The 16506-nt window shown below is 43.5% G+C and overlaps 2 protein-coding genes across 4 annotated transcripts in view; both read left to right on the forward strand.

The window, feature by feature from the left end:
- The window catches only part of WDR35 (WD repeat domain 35), a 68323-nt gene extending 61616 nt beyond the window's left edge, over nucleotides 1–6707 (forward strand). For 2 of the 3 annotated variants that reach the window (XM_019537361.1, XM_019537360.1), the window contains 2 exons: nucleotides 2891–3131; nucleotides 5223–6707. In XM_019537361.1, coding sequence (XP_019392906.1) covers nucleotides 2891–3131; nucleotides 5223–5376 — 395 coding nt within the window. In that variant the 3' untranslated portion in view covers nucleotides 5377–6707. The remainder of the gene's footprint in view (nucleotides 1–2890; nucleotides 3132–5222) is intronic. The other variant, XR_002101546.1, reaches the window with a different exon arrangement.
- A 1107-nt stretch (nucleotides 6708–7814) lies between these two features.
- TTC32 (tetratricopeptide repeat domain 32) lies at nucleotides 7815–12781 on the forward strand. The gene is made up of 3 exons (XM_019537362.1): nucleotides 7815–8030; nucleotides 8727–8893; nucleotides 11735–12781. The coding sequence occupies exons 1-3, from the start codon at nucleotides 7894–7896 to the stop codon at nucleotides 11881–11883; spliced, it is 453 nt and encodes a 150-aa protein (XP_019392907.1). The 5' UTR covers nucleotides 7815–7893; the 3' UTR covers nucleotides 11884–12781.
- The last annotated feature ends 3725 nt before the right edge of the window (nucleotides 12782–16506 follow it).

The following is a 16506-nucleotide window of genomic DNA, read 5'->3' on the forward strand; positions in this document are numbered from 1 at the left end:
TCTCTCCTGAGCACGTGTGCAGACACCGGAACTCTTACAGCTACTTCCGTTTCATACAAGCATACATGTAGTTACATCATTACATACATCGCATGTATAGTATAATTAGCTACTTAAGTATGCGGGGCGGAGGGGTAAATATGTAACAGCTTATTAAGCATGCCCAGAAACTACAACAATTCGCCAAAAGTTCATACCCCAAGGCCACAGTCAGTTGAATTCCAGCTTCTGCAATCAGCATGAGAAAGACTGAGGCGGGACTGGGGGAGAAAGGAGTCTTTGGCAGTATTTCTTCCTTATCAGGTGCAAGATGCAAGCTGCGCATTTCTAACAATATTCCATTTCTAACATTGTAACAATCACCAAAATGAAGGGAAAAGGTGTCAGTTTGAGCAACAAGTAACATCTATTCTCACATATAGCTTATCCCCGTGTATTGTATGCACCTTGATTATGAATGCGAGGCTAAAGGGAAAAAAACAGATCTTTGATTGATCTAACTGGCAGCAGCTAGGGAGCCAGGCCTATTCCGAAGCCTGCTGCCAGCCCACGTGCTGGATGCGGCCCATGGAGCCACATGCTGGGCCTGAGCCTGCACACTGGGTCTAGGGCAGCATGCTGGGGTTCGGAGCAGGGATAATGTCTGACCTTATGTAGTGGATCTGGAGGTAACTGTCAAAGCAAAATATTATGGATGCTGCCAACACAGAGAATTGGCTCTGACAAGGACTGACAGCCTAGGCAAATGGAACAGTGCATGGCCTGGCCTGTGTGTGTCCCCTGCATGACCTCTGAGCTTGGCAGTCAACCATGACCCAGTGTTCTGTGTTGCTCATGCGCAGTAATAACCACGCCCTGATCTGACGCATGCTCAGTCCTTCTGTAGCATGAGGTAATCTGGCTAGAACTTTCTATTTGGAGAATGATTTGATTGGCTATTAAATTCATATTTAAGGCTAATGAGCCCCTCCTTTGGGGGCAGATCTGCTGAAACTGAGACCAGAGGCTACAGCTGCAGGGACTACTCCTCAGCAAGGCTTCCTAGCCTCTTGGTCTCCTCCTGTCTGCAGTCCTTTGCAGAGCGATTTGAATCATTTTCAGCTCTGACCATTTTTGGCTTCTTTGGTTACGGGACTGGTTTTTGGCAACGACTTCTGACCACGGTTTGGACAACTCCAACTCAACTTAACCACGATTTCGGCTCAACTTACCTGGCATTCAACTTCGGCATCATCCTCTGGTTATCCCATCTCGTTGTCCATTTGGACTGGCGTCACGCGTTCACCAAGTTACAGTTTCTGTTGTTTGTTTGAACCTATTAATGAGCTGTTGACCAGCCCTGGGACTAAGGAGTGGGTAGCTGCACCTAGCTCCGAAGGGCCCACTCTGGAACCGCGTGGGCCAACAGACCCCTTCGTTGTTTGTATTCATTTACATTACTGTAACTGAAGAAAGCATCTCGGCCTCCGCTTCCAAAGCGCGAGTAATAAAACCACCTGTTTGAAACCATTCGCTTTCGTGCCACTCAGACTCCACTGCCACAAATCCCACCTGTTCGTGTTCCAATCGCCACCCCGGCCCACCGTGACCTTGGGGCCTGATTCATTCGGTTTTACCCCGACAGTAACATGATCCTGGACTCAGCACGCCAGTCCAACCTGGCATGTGGTTCTGGAGTCAGTGTACAAAGTCAGACTTGGTGCGCTCGATCTGGCCACAGGCCAGCTCCATGTCCTGGCGTGATCCAGTGTGCAGACGCAGAGGGAGGCTTCTCTCCCCCTTTCCCCTGGTGGAAATTTGGTTGGGGGGAAGAAGGAGAAACGGCCACAGTGGTAATTGCCACTGCTACCAGTTACCTCAATGAAAGATCTTTTTTTTGTCTTTAGGCTCCCATTCATAATCAAGGTGCATACAATATACATGGGTGTGCCGTATGTCAGAATATATGGTATGGTATGTGTTACACTTAGTGGTAACTGCCACAGCTCTGAGACACTGCAATTAACCACTACCACTGCTTACTCATGCTGCTGCTTCCACACAGTTTCTGGACCTATGGGGATCCTTCTTCTCACATATATAATGTGCACCCTGATTTTCCACAGGTGGTTTTGGGGGGAAAGATGAAGGTTATATGTGAGAAAATACAGTAGTTTTACAGGGGAATTGCCAGTATTACCAGATATAGAGGTCTGAAATAGAACTTGTAACTAGCTATTTTATCAGGTTAAATAATTCCCCTAAAGCGTTGGACAAGCCTGTATCTGGAGCAGTTTCAAAAAGCAGAGGGGGAGGTGTTGCTTCAGACCTTGCAGCAGCTGTTATGCTGTGCCAGTTAATCTGGGAGCCATGCGCACGTAGCAAACTGGCTCCAACCTTAACTCTGGATGAAACAGGATTAAAGTTAGAGCTGTTCAGCTACAGTTGCTTGGATCAGGGTTTGTGCACATCTAACAGTTATAGTATAACAGCTGATATGTGTTTCGGAGCAGCAGCAACTCCCCGTCTCCTTTTGAAACCATTCCAGATGTAGGTTCATCCATACCTAGGTATTTGTAATGACCATGCACCTCTGTTGATTGAATATGGTGTGCCAGAAGATCACAGCTATGCTGCTCCTAGATCAGTACTGTACTAGAATCAGTAGGAGTCAGCTGGGCAGATGGTGCCTTCCACTTCTTTTTCTGGAAGGCTAAGAATTAAAAGGTAGGGTACAGGGACTCTTTTTCAGGTCTTAAACAAGCACAAGTTGTTTATTTAAAACAGGTTGAACTAGACATGGTCTAGCATTTTCATAATAGTGATGTGATGGGAAGAATATAATTTTTAAGCAAAGTCTACCTTTATATGTGTGCCTTATTATAGCTGTCTTGTTCTTTTCTTTTTGTAGCTCTTCACCTGCGAGATTATGAAGACATTATCCCTGCAGTTGAAATCTATTCCCTTCTGGCTCTGTGTGCATGTGGCAATAGAGCATTTGGTATTTGTTCAAAAGCCTTTGTTAAACTTGAGTCCTTGGAAACCCTTAGCCCAGAACAGAAGCAGCAGTATGAAGATCTTGCCCTGGAAATATTCACTAAGCACTGTCCTAAGTATAGCAAAAAATCGGATCTGGATGGCCTTCTGGAGAGGTAGGCTATTATTTAGTTTTTTTGGTTAATGTTAAAATGTTTTGCTAAAATTGTTGACAGGAAACCAGCAGGGTCTCTCACTAAATAAACCCATAGGGTTGCTATACCTTTTACCCTGTCAATTAAATTTTTGGTGGGCCTAAAAGGGACTTTTCCCTGGGTATAGACCTATGTCCTGGTCCCACTCAGAGGGCAATAAACCAATGATTACAAGACAGTTGGATATAAGTTCAATAAACATATAACAAGCCCAGTCACTAACAGTACTAACAATAACAACAAATATGAATCATAAGGTAAATCAGTCTGTACAGTATTTACAAGTAACAGCCAAACACCACTATTAAATTACTGCCTGAGGGCAATCCAGAGCACTGAAGGCCTAGTGTGGAGGCTAAGATTGCTACTTCAGCCTCTAGTCACTCACTGAGGATTTCTCTGCCTTTCCCCAGATGGGTACTAAGCACCTCAGACTCAAGGGTGGGTGATACTTTACCCTCACAACGAATGGCAGGTAAATCAGGCAGATGCGTTCACGTATGGCGGGAGTCACTCCACAGCTTAGTGATTTCCTGGGAGTTTGACCCTTCCCACAGTGCCAACTCTCACAGATGCATGCACCACTGATCTTTACACATGCCCTTACAATCAGTCTCAGTCAAGGGCTCACAAGACCACTCTCTCCCCAATCACACATGAACCCACATATGCAGGTAGCGGCAGGGGTGGGCTGCCTTCAGTGTGGGTGGCGGCGGCTCTGGAAGTGGGCTTTGGGGGTGGGGGGGAAGGGAGTGCAGCCACCCCAAAATTCCCTGTAGCCTCCCCAACCCTCCCTCCCAATGCCTTTGCCTGCCCTGAACACAGCCCAAGCCAGCCCCACCCCTCCTTCCCCCCTGGCCAGGAAGAGCTCAGCACCGCCCCAGGCCCAGCCTCAGCCCACAGCAGCAGCCTGCCTCAGCCCATGTGCAGATCCGGGGGCACATGCCCGCCCCGCCACTCCTCCCCCCGTGCCGTCCCGGGGTGTGCATAGTGGCAGGACCCGCCTGCCCACCGCACCACCCCCCTGGATGAGCTGCTTGTGGCTCCATCCTGCACCCCATCCTGACCTGGCTGAGCAGCACCTGCCTCTACCCCACTCCCTCCCTCACTGCAGGGGCCTTGATCTATCCCACTTCTTCCCTTCTATAATCTCTAGCCATCCTAGGCATGTGTAACCAGGACAGGACTCGCTGCTAACGAAATTTACTATTTGGACTTGCTGGTTCTGAAGTGCTGATGTTAAGACACATGGATGTTTTATCATATCAGGAGGATTAATGTACCCAACCATAGGGTAGCATATGTTAATTTTACTTGATATAAGTTCCATCGTAATAAAATAATGCAATGCTAAATAAAAAAAGCTAAATTTGTGGTAGATGGCCAGTAAAAATTTTGCATGGGCACATATACACATGCAGTTATGGTGCATGACAGAACTGTGGAACTTACTGCTCTAGAGTTTATTGCTCCTGAGTGGGCTCTTTGAACGTACACCTGGGAACAATAATCTTCAAAGCAATAAGCTCCACAGTTTATTCATGTGCAGCACATTGAGCTGGGTTGGAGCAGCCCTGGCTGGCAGGGAACCTGGTGGTGGGGTGGGGAGGATAAGGACTGCTCCCCCTGGCCCAACGTGCTGCAGAGGGGCTGGCTGGGCCATAAGGGTGCATCAGTATGGGGCTAGCTGGCAGGTACTCCCTGCACTGATACACCCTTATATCCCAGCTCACTGGGTAGTGTCTACATGTGCTCTGCTACAGAGTTTTTTATTCCAAAGCAGGATAGCACTTGTATTTATAAGTACTATCCTGCTACAGAGTAAATTAGATTATTCCAGCCCAAGAGGGGTGCAGATGAAGATGCCAAGACATTTACTGAACAGCTAATTAGTCAACTGTGCAGTAAATGTCTCGTGTAAATGTGCCCCAAATATATAGGTTTAAAATAAAGCTATGTATGCACTTCCCTTATCCAGATGACTCCTGAAACAAATATTTGTTATTTTAGAATGTTTTAAAGTTACAGTTAGTTTTTTCCTTTCTGTTTCAGTAGTGGAGAAGGAAAACTTCCAACATGTGTTGCAACAGGAAGACCTATCACAGAGTATCAGTTCTGGATGTGCAACGTGTGCAAGCATTGTGTACAGGCCCAAGAAATAAGCAATTATAACTTTTGTCCTCTGTGCCATGGCTCAGTAGCTTAGTAAGAAAAACAAAGGTTATGTTATGTCTCAGACTCTGATAAATATAAGAGCATATTTTGAAATGTAATGATTCTGTTGTTGCTTGTTAAATGTACTGTTACAGGATACTACTATTAGCAGAGAAAAATCTCGAAAAAGAAGTGCAAGAGAACAAAGAAGGTGCAGTCTGTCATAAGAAAGATTTGTTAAGTGACATTTTTATGAAGTGGTTGAGGCTAAGAGCCTTTTTTCATAGTGTAAACTGGACCTAAATTTACAAACAGATATTCAACATCCACTGTTCTCAGGCTGTTTACACTGAGTCATCAATGTAGTATCAAGCAGCAGTAGTTATTAATTTTTCCCAAATATATAGGTGAACCCTTGAAGAAAAAAAATTGAAATGAGTCCATCGAGGGCGATACACTAATTATGCAGATTTTGTTCCTCTAATTGAATGGTGGGGCCTATTTAAATGTCAGCTGTAAGCTTAAAGCCCAGCTCTAGCTGACCAAATATTAGTTTGTAACCAAGAAACCATAGACTCAGGTGAATGATTCAACAACTAGACTATTTTGTAATCCAAGAGAGGAAATAAAAAACAACAAGTAAGTAGTATAAAGAACCATAACAAGATTATACAGTACTACACACACAAACTAGAGATCAAAGTACAGCTCTTCTCAGACTTGCAACAGCCTCGCTAGTGGTCACAGGCACAGAACAGCTTAATATTCTCATCTTGGCCACAACACAAGACACATGCACAGCCCTTAGCAGCTTACATACACAATACAGCAGCAGTTCCAAGTGATCACAATATACCCAGAGAGGACTCGAGGAAAGAGGGGATATTGGCCCTCACCAGCTGCCCCAGCTCTCACCCACTCTCATCACACCCGCCTCTCTCACAGTCAGCCCTATTTCATCCTTTTGATCACTCCACTTCTGTCAATCTTCCATTCACCCAGTCACTCAAGACAGGAAGGGTGTCAGTCGCATGCCAGTCACTCCACTGACCAATCCAGGGGTCAGTTATCTCAGGTAGGTACTTGGTACCATACCCAACATTGGTAACATATGTTCCTGTCACAAGTTGCATAGGGCTGACTGCGCATGCCCATATACTCACAAGGTGGTCCCTGAGCCTTCGGGGTCATAAGTTCAACACTCGATGCAAGAGTTCTGCAACTCTTCCTCCAACAAGGTCCAGTGTTAAACAGCACCCACTGCAACCCTCATCATTGTCTGTGGTATTTTTCTACTATAATGAACATACTAATACATGTACTTAAAGCAGATAATCGATGCTGTATTCTTTTGTTGAATATATTCACCAGTGCAGTACAAAGGAGCCAAACAAGCTCATCAGCAAAGAAACTGCAGTTTGGAATCTGCAGCTTGAGTTCTCCCTGCCTCTTTCAAATATTTCCCCCTTAGGTAATGAGGCTGACTCAATTAATGTTAGTAATAAAAGAAAAAAAAAACCACATTAGTGAACTACATATTACAAGTTAATTGCCTTTTTTCTTTGTGGGCAGATATCTGTATCACGCTGTCATAACTGTCTTCCTTGTGTACTGGTATAAATGGAGATAGGGACATGCAGACAGGGTAATTACAATATCCTTGGAGGTGATCTATCCTGCTCTGTAGTTAGTTGAGCTACAGTGCTAGGAAGCATGGGGAAGCTTGAGTAGCTGTTGTTCATATTGTACATGCTCTGTACAGAAAAAGAGCAAATCAGTTTTCAGTTTTGTCAGGCTGGTATTTTTCAAAAGCACACCATGAACTTTTCTCTAAAAAAAACCAAACAACATTATATGGGGCATCTTGTTCTAACTTCAGGTATCCAGGAGTCAACTCTTGCTTTTATTTTTTTCTGTATGGAAGTGCTTTATAATATAAATGTTACATATATTGTATTGTAATACGTTTAATAAATAAAACGTTTTTCTATGCAGTGGTATAACCTTGATGGTCCAGCAATTAGGCTACCGGTGAGGATTCCCTAAAGCAGCAACCTCGGGCCACGAAGCCAGAAGTATAATTGCCCAAATATATCGGTGAGCCCTTGAAGAAAAAAAACTGAAACGAGTCCGTTGAGGGAGACACACTAATTATGCAATATTTAGTCCCCCACAGATCAGGACACTTGCGGGCCGTCCTCCAGTCACTGCCAAACTTCAAAGGCCGAGCTCCGCGCAGCAGGCTGGGGCCAGGCCGTGCCCCTGCTCCCCGCACACTGCAGGGGACTGGTCTGCGTTGGGCGCGCTGCACAGCAGGCGAACCGCGCCAGGTTTCAAACGCAAGGCCAGTGCTGCGCCCGCACGCCCGGCTGACTCCGCCCCGCCACGCTGCAGCGCCAATAAAAGGCATCCCCGGCAAGGATCTACTGATGTCACTGTTCTACGCAGGGAGTGAACACGCCCCGGCGCGCGGTGCATAGTGGGGCCGCGCGGGACCCGGAAGTCGATTAGTGCCACTTCGAGCAGCCGCTGACGGTTATGGGAACGTGACCCGGGCCCCCCCGCCGACATGGAGCAGGAGCGCGGCCGTCGGCACCCTGAATTGCTGTCAGCTGCGCATGCGCGTTTCCGGGAGCGGCGGTTCGAGGAGGCTGAAGCGCTGTACAGCCGCTTTATCGCGGACTGCTCAGGCTCCGCCCCCTCCAGGTGAAGTCGCGTGGACCCAGCCCCTTGCGCTTGCCTGGCGCGTGGAGCATGCGTAGAAGATCCTGTGGGGGCGTCCATGCGGGTAGTGCACAGGCTCTGACGCTTTGGTCCCTCCCCCACCTGTCTGAATGGAGCAGCTGTGGCTACTCCTGGCAGGGCCTGGCCTGGGCCACCTGGTTCCCCTGGCGCTGTCCTGCCCGCGCACCTGTTTACCTGTCCCCCCACAGACAGAGGCTTTAGGATCAGTGGCAAATGTGGGGATGGAAGAAAGCCACCCACCTGCCGTCCATTGGCTGCAACCCCCCCTATGGGAGTGAGGCCATAGGTTCAAAACAAGCGTGCCGAGGTGGAGCACCAAGAGCAGTGCACCTCGGTATTACATCTGGCTTGTCCGAGTCAATACGACTTTGGAAAGTCCAGCGTAAGTGGCCTGTTTTGGGACAGTAAGTCAGATGTTGTCGCCCTCGTACCAGTGGCTGATAAGAACTTCTTTACATTTGGGAATTTCTGCCGTAGTTTTGCGCCAGAATAATTTACAGATCTTTAGAAATTGCTTAAGTTCAGGAGGTTTCCTCGAACAGCACCCCTAAAGCTGAGGGTATGCTGTAGTTTAAGGACCTGTGAATAGTCCTCTTGGATATGTTTTGTAAGTGGTTCGTGAATCCTAATGGAGCTCTCCCTTCTTCTCATCTTAAGCGAATGTGCTGCTCAGGACCTTGCGGCTGCATTTAATAACAGGGGACAGATCAAGTACTTAAGAGTTGACTTCTATGAAGCAATGGACGACTACACCTCAGCCATTCAAACACAACCAGATTTTGAAATTCCGTATTATAACAGAGGATTAATATTGTATAGGCTAGGTATGGAAAATGTTTTTATTCACTTCCATAATTTTACTGTTTTCTGTGCAAATTGCAATGTGCTGCAAACTCAGGGGCTCTGAGGCTCCAGGATCAAGCCAGGGGAGCTACTCCAGCGTGTAAAATGAGTGACACGGGTCAGGCAGTCCTTTTGAATCACCGTTCTGAGTAATTTGGCTTCAAATGAAAACAGGAACTGGCTTTTGCTGCTCTCCCACAATCTGTTTGTTTGTATAGTGCTTGTTTGACATTGGGATGCAGAGCAGAGTGACCCACCAAGTGAACAGCAGCTTTCTGTGGCATAAATTGATCTTGTGTGAAACAGCAGTTTACAGTTTGTGTTTTGCTGTTTGGCTTTCCTTTTGGGTACATATGAGGGAGAGGAATAGTTCCTGAGTATTGCCACTGAGTAGTTCACCCATCTGTATCACTCCATTGATTTTAGTGAAGTTAGCTTTGTTATTAAACCTAGAGTTTCATAGTTAGTAGGGTCGGAAGGGACCTGAGCAGATCATCAAGTCCGACCCCCTGCCATGGCAGGAAAGAGTACTGGGGTCAAACGACCCCGGCTAGGTGATTGTCTAGCCTTGTCTTAAAGACCCCCAGGGTAGGAGCCAGCACCACTTCGCTTGGAAGTTGGTTCCAGACCCTAGCCGCCCTGACTGTGAAGTAGCCCCTCCTGATGTCTAATCTGAATCTACCCTCTGCCAGCTTGTGACCGTTATTCCTGGTCACTCCTGGCAGTGCTCGGGGGAACAGGGACTCCCCCATGCCTGCTGGTCCCCCTTGACTAGTTTGTAACAGGCCACTAGATCCCCCCTCAGCCTTCTCTTGTGGAGGCTGAACAGGTTCAGGTCCCGTAGCCTCTCCTCATAGGGCCTGCCCTGCTGCCCCCGATCATGCAAGTGGCCCTCCTCTGGACCCTCTCCATGTTGTCCACATCCCTCTATGTGCATTGTCTAGCAAGAGTAAAACCTATTTAAATATGGTTAAATGAGAGAGTGAGATGATGAAAGGCAAGGAGATACTAAATTGTTTTTCAATCATTCTGTTTGGCCATTGCTCATTATGTAGTGTGGCAGTTGTCTAGTAATTGTGTGAAAGAGAAGTGATGGTCATAAAGAAAATCCGTGGCAGAATGTGGATTTTAGTCCAAAAAAAAAGCATCATCTTTGTTCCTGAAGCTGAACAGAGCGCAGTGGTCATTACGGCAGCATTTCCATTGACTTCCTTCACTAAGGTTTGGGTTGTGCCGTAAATCTGCACTGCAGCTCTTGCTGCCAGGATTCTGCATGGACCAAAAGGAGAGTGATTCGGGAATAACCAAATTGTTTCAAATATAAAACACTCTTTAAAACAAATGATTTATTTTGAAAATGGCTTGCACCTTTAAAATCAAGTAAAAAAAAAACAACAAAAAAGGTTCAGTTCTTTTAAATATGTCATTATTTAATTTTGTTAAAGTTGAGAACTAGATTATTTGGTTGCATCTTTAAGTTGAAAAACATCTGTTCATAGGAATATGGTAATTGTATGTAGATTTCCGTCACAGGGCCAAAATGAGGTCAGAGCTCACTGAGGCTTCATCATTTTACGTCTACCACAATATGTTTGTTAGTATCATGTGAACTGCGTTGAATCTGCCATCAGTATATAAGTTCAAAGTAAGCTGTGATAGGTTATTTTTGTTCTATTCAGTTTATACAACAGCTGGCCAAATTCAGTAACTCCTGATGAGTCTTTGTCATTAACATGAATTAATGTGCTTCTATATTTTTTGTCTTTGATAGCAGTAATAGAAAATAGTCATGCAAGATACTGAAAATGGTCATGTGAGATTCAGTTACATTTGTAGCTGAATTACATTAGCAGATCCCTTATGCATTAATACATCAGGGTTTAGGATCTGATTTTGAGACTCATAGTATCATAGAAAATTAGGGTTGGAAGGGACCTCAGGATGACATCTAATCCAGACCCCTGCTCAAAGTAGGACCTTCCCCAACTATTTCATCCCAGCCAAGGCTTTGTCTAGCCAGGTCTTAAAAACCTCCGAGGATGGTGTTTCCACCACCTCTTTGGGTAACCTGTTCCAGTGCTTTACTACCCTCCTGGTGAGAGAATTCTTCCTAATATCTAACCTAAATTTCCCTTGCCGCAACTTGAGACCATTGCTTCTTGTTCTGTCATCTTGTTCTGTCATCTGCCGTAACTAAGAACAGTCCAGCTCCATCCTCTTTGGAACCACCCTTCAGGTAGTTGAAGGCTGCTATTAAACCCTCCCTCAGTCTTCTCTTCTCCAGACTAAATAAGCCAAGTTCCCCTAGCCTTTCCTCAGAAGTCATGTGCCCCAGCCTCCTAACTATTTTTGTTGCCCTCTGCTAGACTCTCTCCAATTTGTCTACATCCTTTCTGAAATGGAAGGGGGGCCCAAAACTGGACCCAGTACTGCAGGTGAGGCTTCACCAGTGCTGAATAGAGGGGAATAATCACTTCCCTTGATCTGCTGGTAACGCTCCCGTTAATGCAGCCCAGTATGCTGTTAGCTTTCTTCACAACAAGGGCACGCTGCTGGTTCGTATTCAGTTTATTGTCCACTGTAACCCCTGGGTCCTTTTCTGCAGAGAAGGCTGACATCTACTGTGAAGTACTGAGCACCACAACTTTCACAGATTTCAATAGAAGCTCAGCATAACTAGTAATCAGAGGATCAGAGCTTCAAATACATTCAATAGAAATGTTTAGTAAATCCACCAAGCAGTTATTTTTCAGTTTGAGTTTGTAAAATAGTTTTGCTGTTGAAAAACAATAATGCACGCCTTTCTCTTCTCTTTGAAACAGGGCACTTTGATGAGGCACTGAAAGATTTCAAGACGGTTTTAGATTTAAACCCTCGGTTTGAAGATGCCTCCTTGAGTCTAAAACAGACTATTCTTGACAAAGAGGAAAAACAAAAGAGAACTTTATTAAATGAACAATTGAATACATAAAAATATTTTTCCTGACTCTTGGTTGTCTTCAGTTCATTTCAGTTGTTGAGGAAAGCAATACAAAATAATTTACATGTGATTTGTCCTGCTCTGGTTTGTAAGTTCTTGGCTGTCTTGGATAAATAATCAAAGTGGGTATCTTTTATAATTGCAGAATAAATTATTTTTTTAATGGTTATGTAATGTTGAGCAAAAGGACAGCATTAAATCTGTCTAAGATGCTGGTCATTTTATGTTGAAATCTTTTATAATATATACAGGGCTACTGGAAGTTCAGTAACCACAGCTAAAATCCTCGCTCTAAAGCGATATCTAGGTACTTTTGCAGATTTATTTAGACAGTCTTAAGTGCAGAAAATAATCAAAATATATGGTAGGTTTCAGTTCAGGTATTGAAACATGAAAAACGATTTATCTTAACAATAATGTTGCTCACAGCCTATATATACAGAAGAGTTGAAGCTACACTGAAGGATATACATTATACATAAGCTTTTAGGGTATTAAACAATCTTAGAGCTTTTTTGCACGTGAAAAATTAATTTGAATTAACTCCTTACAGCAATGTGTCTAATGTCCAGTTGTATGGACAGTGATGGATATCTTTTAAGAGTTTAGCCTTAGGTTTTTTACTTCTCTAAAATTGTTTTATAGTCTATTAGAAGGTTGCCTGTTGATTTCAAATATACTGATTGCAAAACTAATGGATGAAAGTATAGAAACAGTTGTTTTATTTTTTTATGACTGAATGAGTACTAAGCAGATATATGCTTTTAAATTTAGTATGAACTGCAAGAAGCCACAAGATTTGACTTGCTTATAGTAATTATTGTGAGGTTTTTTTTTTCTGTTTGCTGAAAAAGTGTATATTAAATAAAAATCTGCACGATGACGCATCTTTGTTAGTGCACACTGTTGCAGTCTTAGTTGCTGATTTGCCTTGAGTAGTGCTCAACTTTAGAATGCCATATGTGATCGTGCAGTTGTCTTATCCATAGGAATAAAGTTGAATAAGATTATTTTAATAGTAATTTAACTTCATACTCTGTGTTCCTTCACGGAGAATCTCCAAGCCTTTACAAACACAAGGCTACATCCTGGTCACTGAGACATACAATTGCAGTGAAGATCTCAAAGCTACTTGGGTAAGTAGAGGGACCCATGGACTACTTTATATTCTCTCTACAGTTAGTGCTAGTAGTTCTGGTGTGAAGCATTGCAGTACTTTCAGTCAGCAAACTACTTTGCTCCCCTTCTTGTTCAAAAACGTATTAGAATGTCCCCATAGTGCTATTGAATTTGTTTTTTGGGTGGAGAAAAGAGGCACTGAGACTTCCAAGAACTTTGATTTTGTTCTTTGTCAGAAATGCCAAGTATGTGCACTGACTACATTTTATATCATATTACTGCCCGCTACTTCCAAGGCTAAATAATACACAAAAAGGTTGCATATCTTTTAAATTGCTTGGTTTCAGAAGTAAGGAACTCGGTTACTATTCTTTGTTGATGAAAATCTAATTCTGCCCATGACACAGCTGATCTAGAAGAGTGATCCATCCAGCTTAGGTGGGCGCTAAACAAGGGAGTTTCAGTTTTAGAGAAGAGTGGGTAGAGATCTGTCACTTGGAAACTGTCTGCGAAGGGATTGAAGGAGTGATCACAGATACAGCTTTCACCAAGCTATTATCACTTCCAAATGCCAATACATGAGCTTTATTTTTTAAAGAAAAAAAGGAAGAAACCTCCCATCGTGTATATTTTGAAGAGCAAATAAATCAAGATTTTTAAAAATAATAGATCCCATTCTTTCATAGACATTTCATTTTATATTTTCTCCTATTCTGTGTTCTATATCGTACCTATCATGATAACAGGATTGAATAATGAATATTTCACACCTGATTCATAGTAAATATGTCTTTCTGAAAGAGAGAGAACTTTGTAACTTCCAACATACTTTTTAATTCTTCAGGGCAGCTCTAGCCAAAAGGTATGTATTTTTGTAAGCTAGGCAGATCTTTTTGGCTTTCAATCACAAACACCATCTGCTTTTCAGTCTGAAATTAATAAACAATGCTTTGTGGCATTCTCAACCACTGAGGCTTCTTGAAATTTGTGTCAGAAAAGCATCATTACCCACACTGGAAAACTGAAGTAAGGAGATACATATTGTAATGATCTTTTGGCTTGAAAGGGTTGCTATTCATAAAGGATTATGAATCAGAAGAATAGCTGAGTGTAGTAAAATTTTATTTATATTGTGTTTTCATATACAAGGCAGACAGTCTCAACTTCGAAATGAGTGCACAGTGTATTCTTTGGACAGTAAGCCATATAGAGGGATATGGTAGTGTCGAGCTTACACCTTCACCAGACTTCAGATGGGTTCTCCGCCTGAAAATTATAAATGATTGTAGAATGTCTGAAATAATTCTGGCTGCCCTCTTCACAGCCTAAATGTTCCCCTTTCATGATCATATGCTGCACCAATAAATCCAACAGGTGGCTGTTGCTAACATGCACAGATTGGCTGTATGTCTTGGCAAGGAACATTTCAGACATGAATAATTCACAGACTCTTTCCTGTGGTTTCCTACCCATAAACGTACCACAAAAAAACCATTGCCTGTTTCCTTCTATGTAGTTCTTATGTTGACCTATGTGCTTTTACTAGCAGACCCTCCATTTAGTCTATTCCCCAGGGCTGGGATTATCTCAACAATGAGAAACTATGTTCTCACCCAGTGGTTTTCTACCTATAAACTTAGAAAAGAGGTGTCCTTGCTGCATTACAGAATGTTTTATTTCTTCAGTTATCTGGCACAGCAGTTTTTTTTTTTTTTTTTCTAAGCTTTTTCTTAATCAGAGACCTGGCAAAGGAACATTGCAGAGCTCCATAGTACCCTGCTTTTTTGTGCTTCCCAGGAAGAGTGAGACTAGTTGTAGGCCACACACATTCTATTGTATTCCAGGGACTATTCATTTTCAGAGAAAGTTAGAAAATGACATCCCTGCACAGCAAGCCAGAAACTGTCTGGGCACTGGGCAGAGTTTGAGATTGGCAAATCTAGTAAGAGGAGCGAAATTATTCTAGTGGAAGAACCTTGCTGTGTTAAAGAGAGATTAGTATTTCACCCATATATATTTTTTAATTACTGCTGCTTTGGTACAGAATTTACCCTGCCAAATGCTGTTCCAAACTTGAAATATTACAGATGAGCTATGTCCATTTTGATGGACTTTGGAATGGACATTGAAATCATTAGCCCTTACTGGGTGGTGAACTGTAGTAGTAGTGCTGTTGTTGCTGTGGTGGGTCTAGGGAATGTTAAGAAGCTGGATTTGTGGAGTGAGGTAATGTTTTTTTATTGCACCAACTTTATGATTGAAAGATATATTAGACAAGCTTTTGGGCACAAGCTGCCCTTGCTATGTTCTGGGCACTATTATGGACACTCGGACTTCCTCAATGTACAACTGTGGTAAAGAAATGAAAAGCAAGACATTAGGAGGTAAAAGGAACAATAATATTGTGCTAATTGAGGGTTAAGCCACTAAGCTATTATATGCAGGGCTTCTCAATGTTCACTCTAAAAGGGCTGAATCAGAGGTGGGCAACACTGATTGAAGTCTAAAGACTACCAGAGGTGTCTTGCCCCTCTGCTCAAGGTCACACTGATTACCATATTTTGGGTCAGGAAGGAATTTTACCCCAATTGGTATAGACTATGGGGTTTTTTGTCTTCCTCTGTAGTAGGCGGTGGGAGGGCATGGCCCTCTGCCTGGGATCTCTTGAGAAATATATTGACAACTTTTTACAGAAGAAGGACACTGGCTGCTCTGGTTCCCCTGCTTTACCTGTGGCAGTTAGGGTGTTACGTCTTTTGTTATATCAGGGTTGATGGTACTTTACTAAGGGGTTAGATTATGGATTTGTATAGGGTGGTTTGGACAGGAATAATTTTTCAGGGGATTGGACTAGATGACCTCTGGAAGTCTCGTCTAGCATTTCTTCTCTGTGATTTCCATAACTCCTATAAGGGGTAGGTAGTCTTTGTGGAGGAGATATAATTCTACACCTGTCTGCTTTCTACTTCCTCAAGCATTTTCTGCAGGCCACTACTGGCAACTGGATGATATATAAGATGGACCCTTGCTCCACACAGTATGGGAATTTTGATATTTCTATAAACATTATCCTTTTACTATATGCAGGCAGCCCATGTCTATTAATGCTATTACTCAATAAGGATAATGCTTTTGTTGCAGCAGCTCTTCAGAGGGATGCAGCACTTCAACATTATCCAGGTCTTTTACTAGAGTGATGGGACATGGCAGTGAAGACCTAACCCTGACCTAGGCCAAGGTTCTCGCCCCCTGTTTAAAAAGGAGAAAAATCCTTCCACACAGTAAGCATGAATGGGAACCCTGTCTACGCTAATAGGATAGCTGTTCTGAACTCGTTATCCTTTGTCCCTGAACTTAATGTCTCCAAGGTTTTCCTGGAAATACCTTACGCTAGTCCCTGGATAATCTTAGGCAAATCATTTAAGAAGGATCAGTTTCACCTCTGCAAAATATGGAAAGGTCTACTTCTCATGAGAGTCCCTACATTGCAATGGA

Source organism: Crocodylus porosus, unplaced genomic scaffold (assembly GCF_001723895.1).
Source record: "Crocodylus porosus isolate Cpor-Errol unplaced genomic scaffold, CroPor_comp1, whole genome shotgun sequence".
In the NCBI taxonomy this organism is placed as follows: Eukaryota; Metazoa; Chordata; order Crocodylia; family Crocodylidae; genus Crocodylus; species Crocodylus porosus.

Bases quoted from the DNA above. Each gene is read 5' to 3' on its own strand.
- TTC32 (XM_019537362.1), top strand. From the start codon at position 7,894: ATGGAGCAGGAGCGCGGCCGTCGGCACCCTGAATTGCTGTCAGCTGCG. The intron at 8,031-8,726 runs GTGAAGTCGCGT...TCTCATCTTAAG, and splicing joins TCAGGCTCCGCCCCCTCCAG to CGAATGTGCTGCTCAGGACC. The intron at 8,894-11,734 runs GTATGGAAAATG...TCTTTGAAACAG, and splicing joins ATTAATATTGTATAGGCTAG to GGCACTTTGATGAGGCACTG.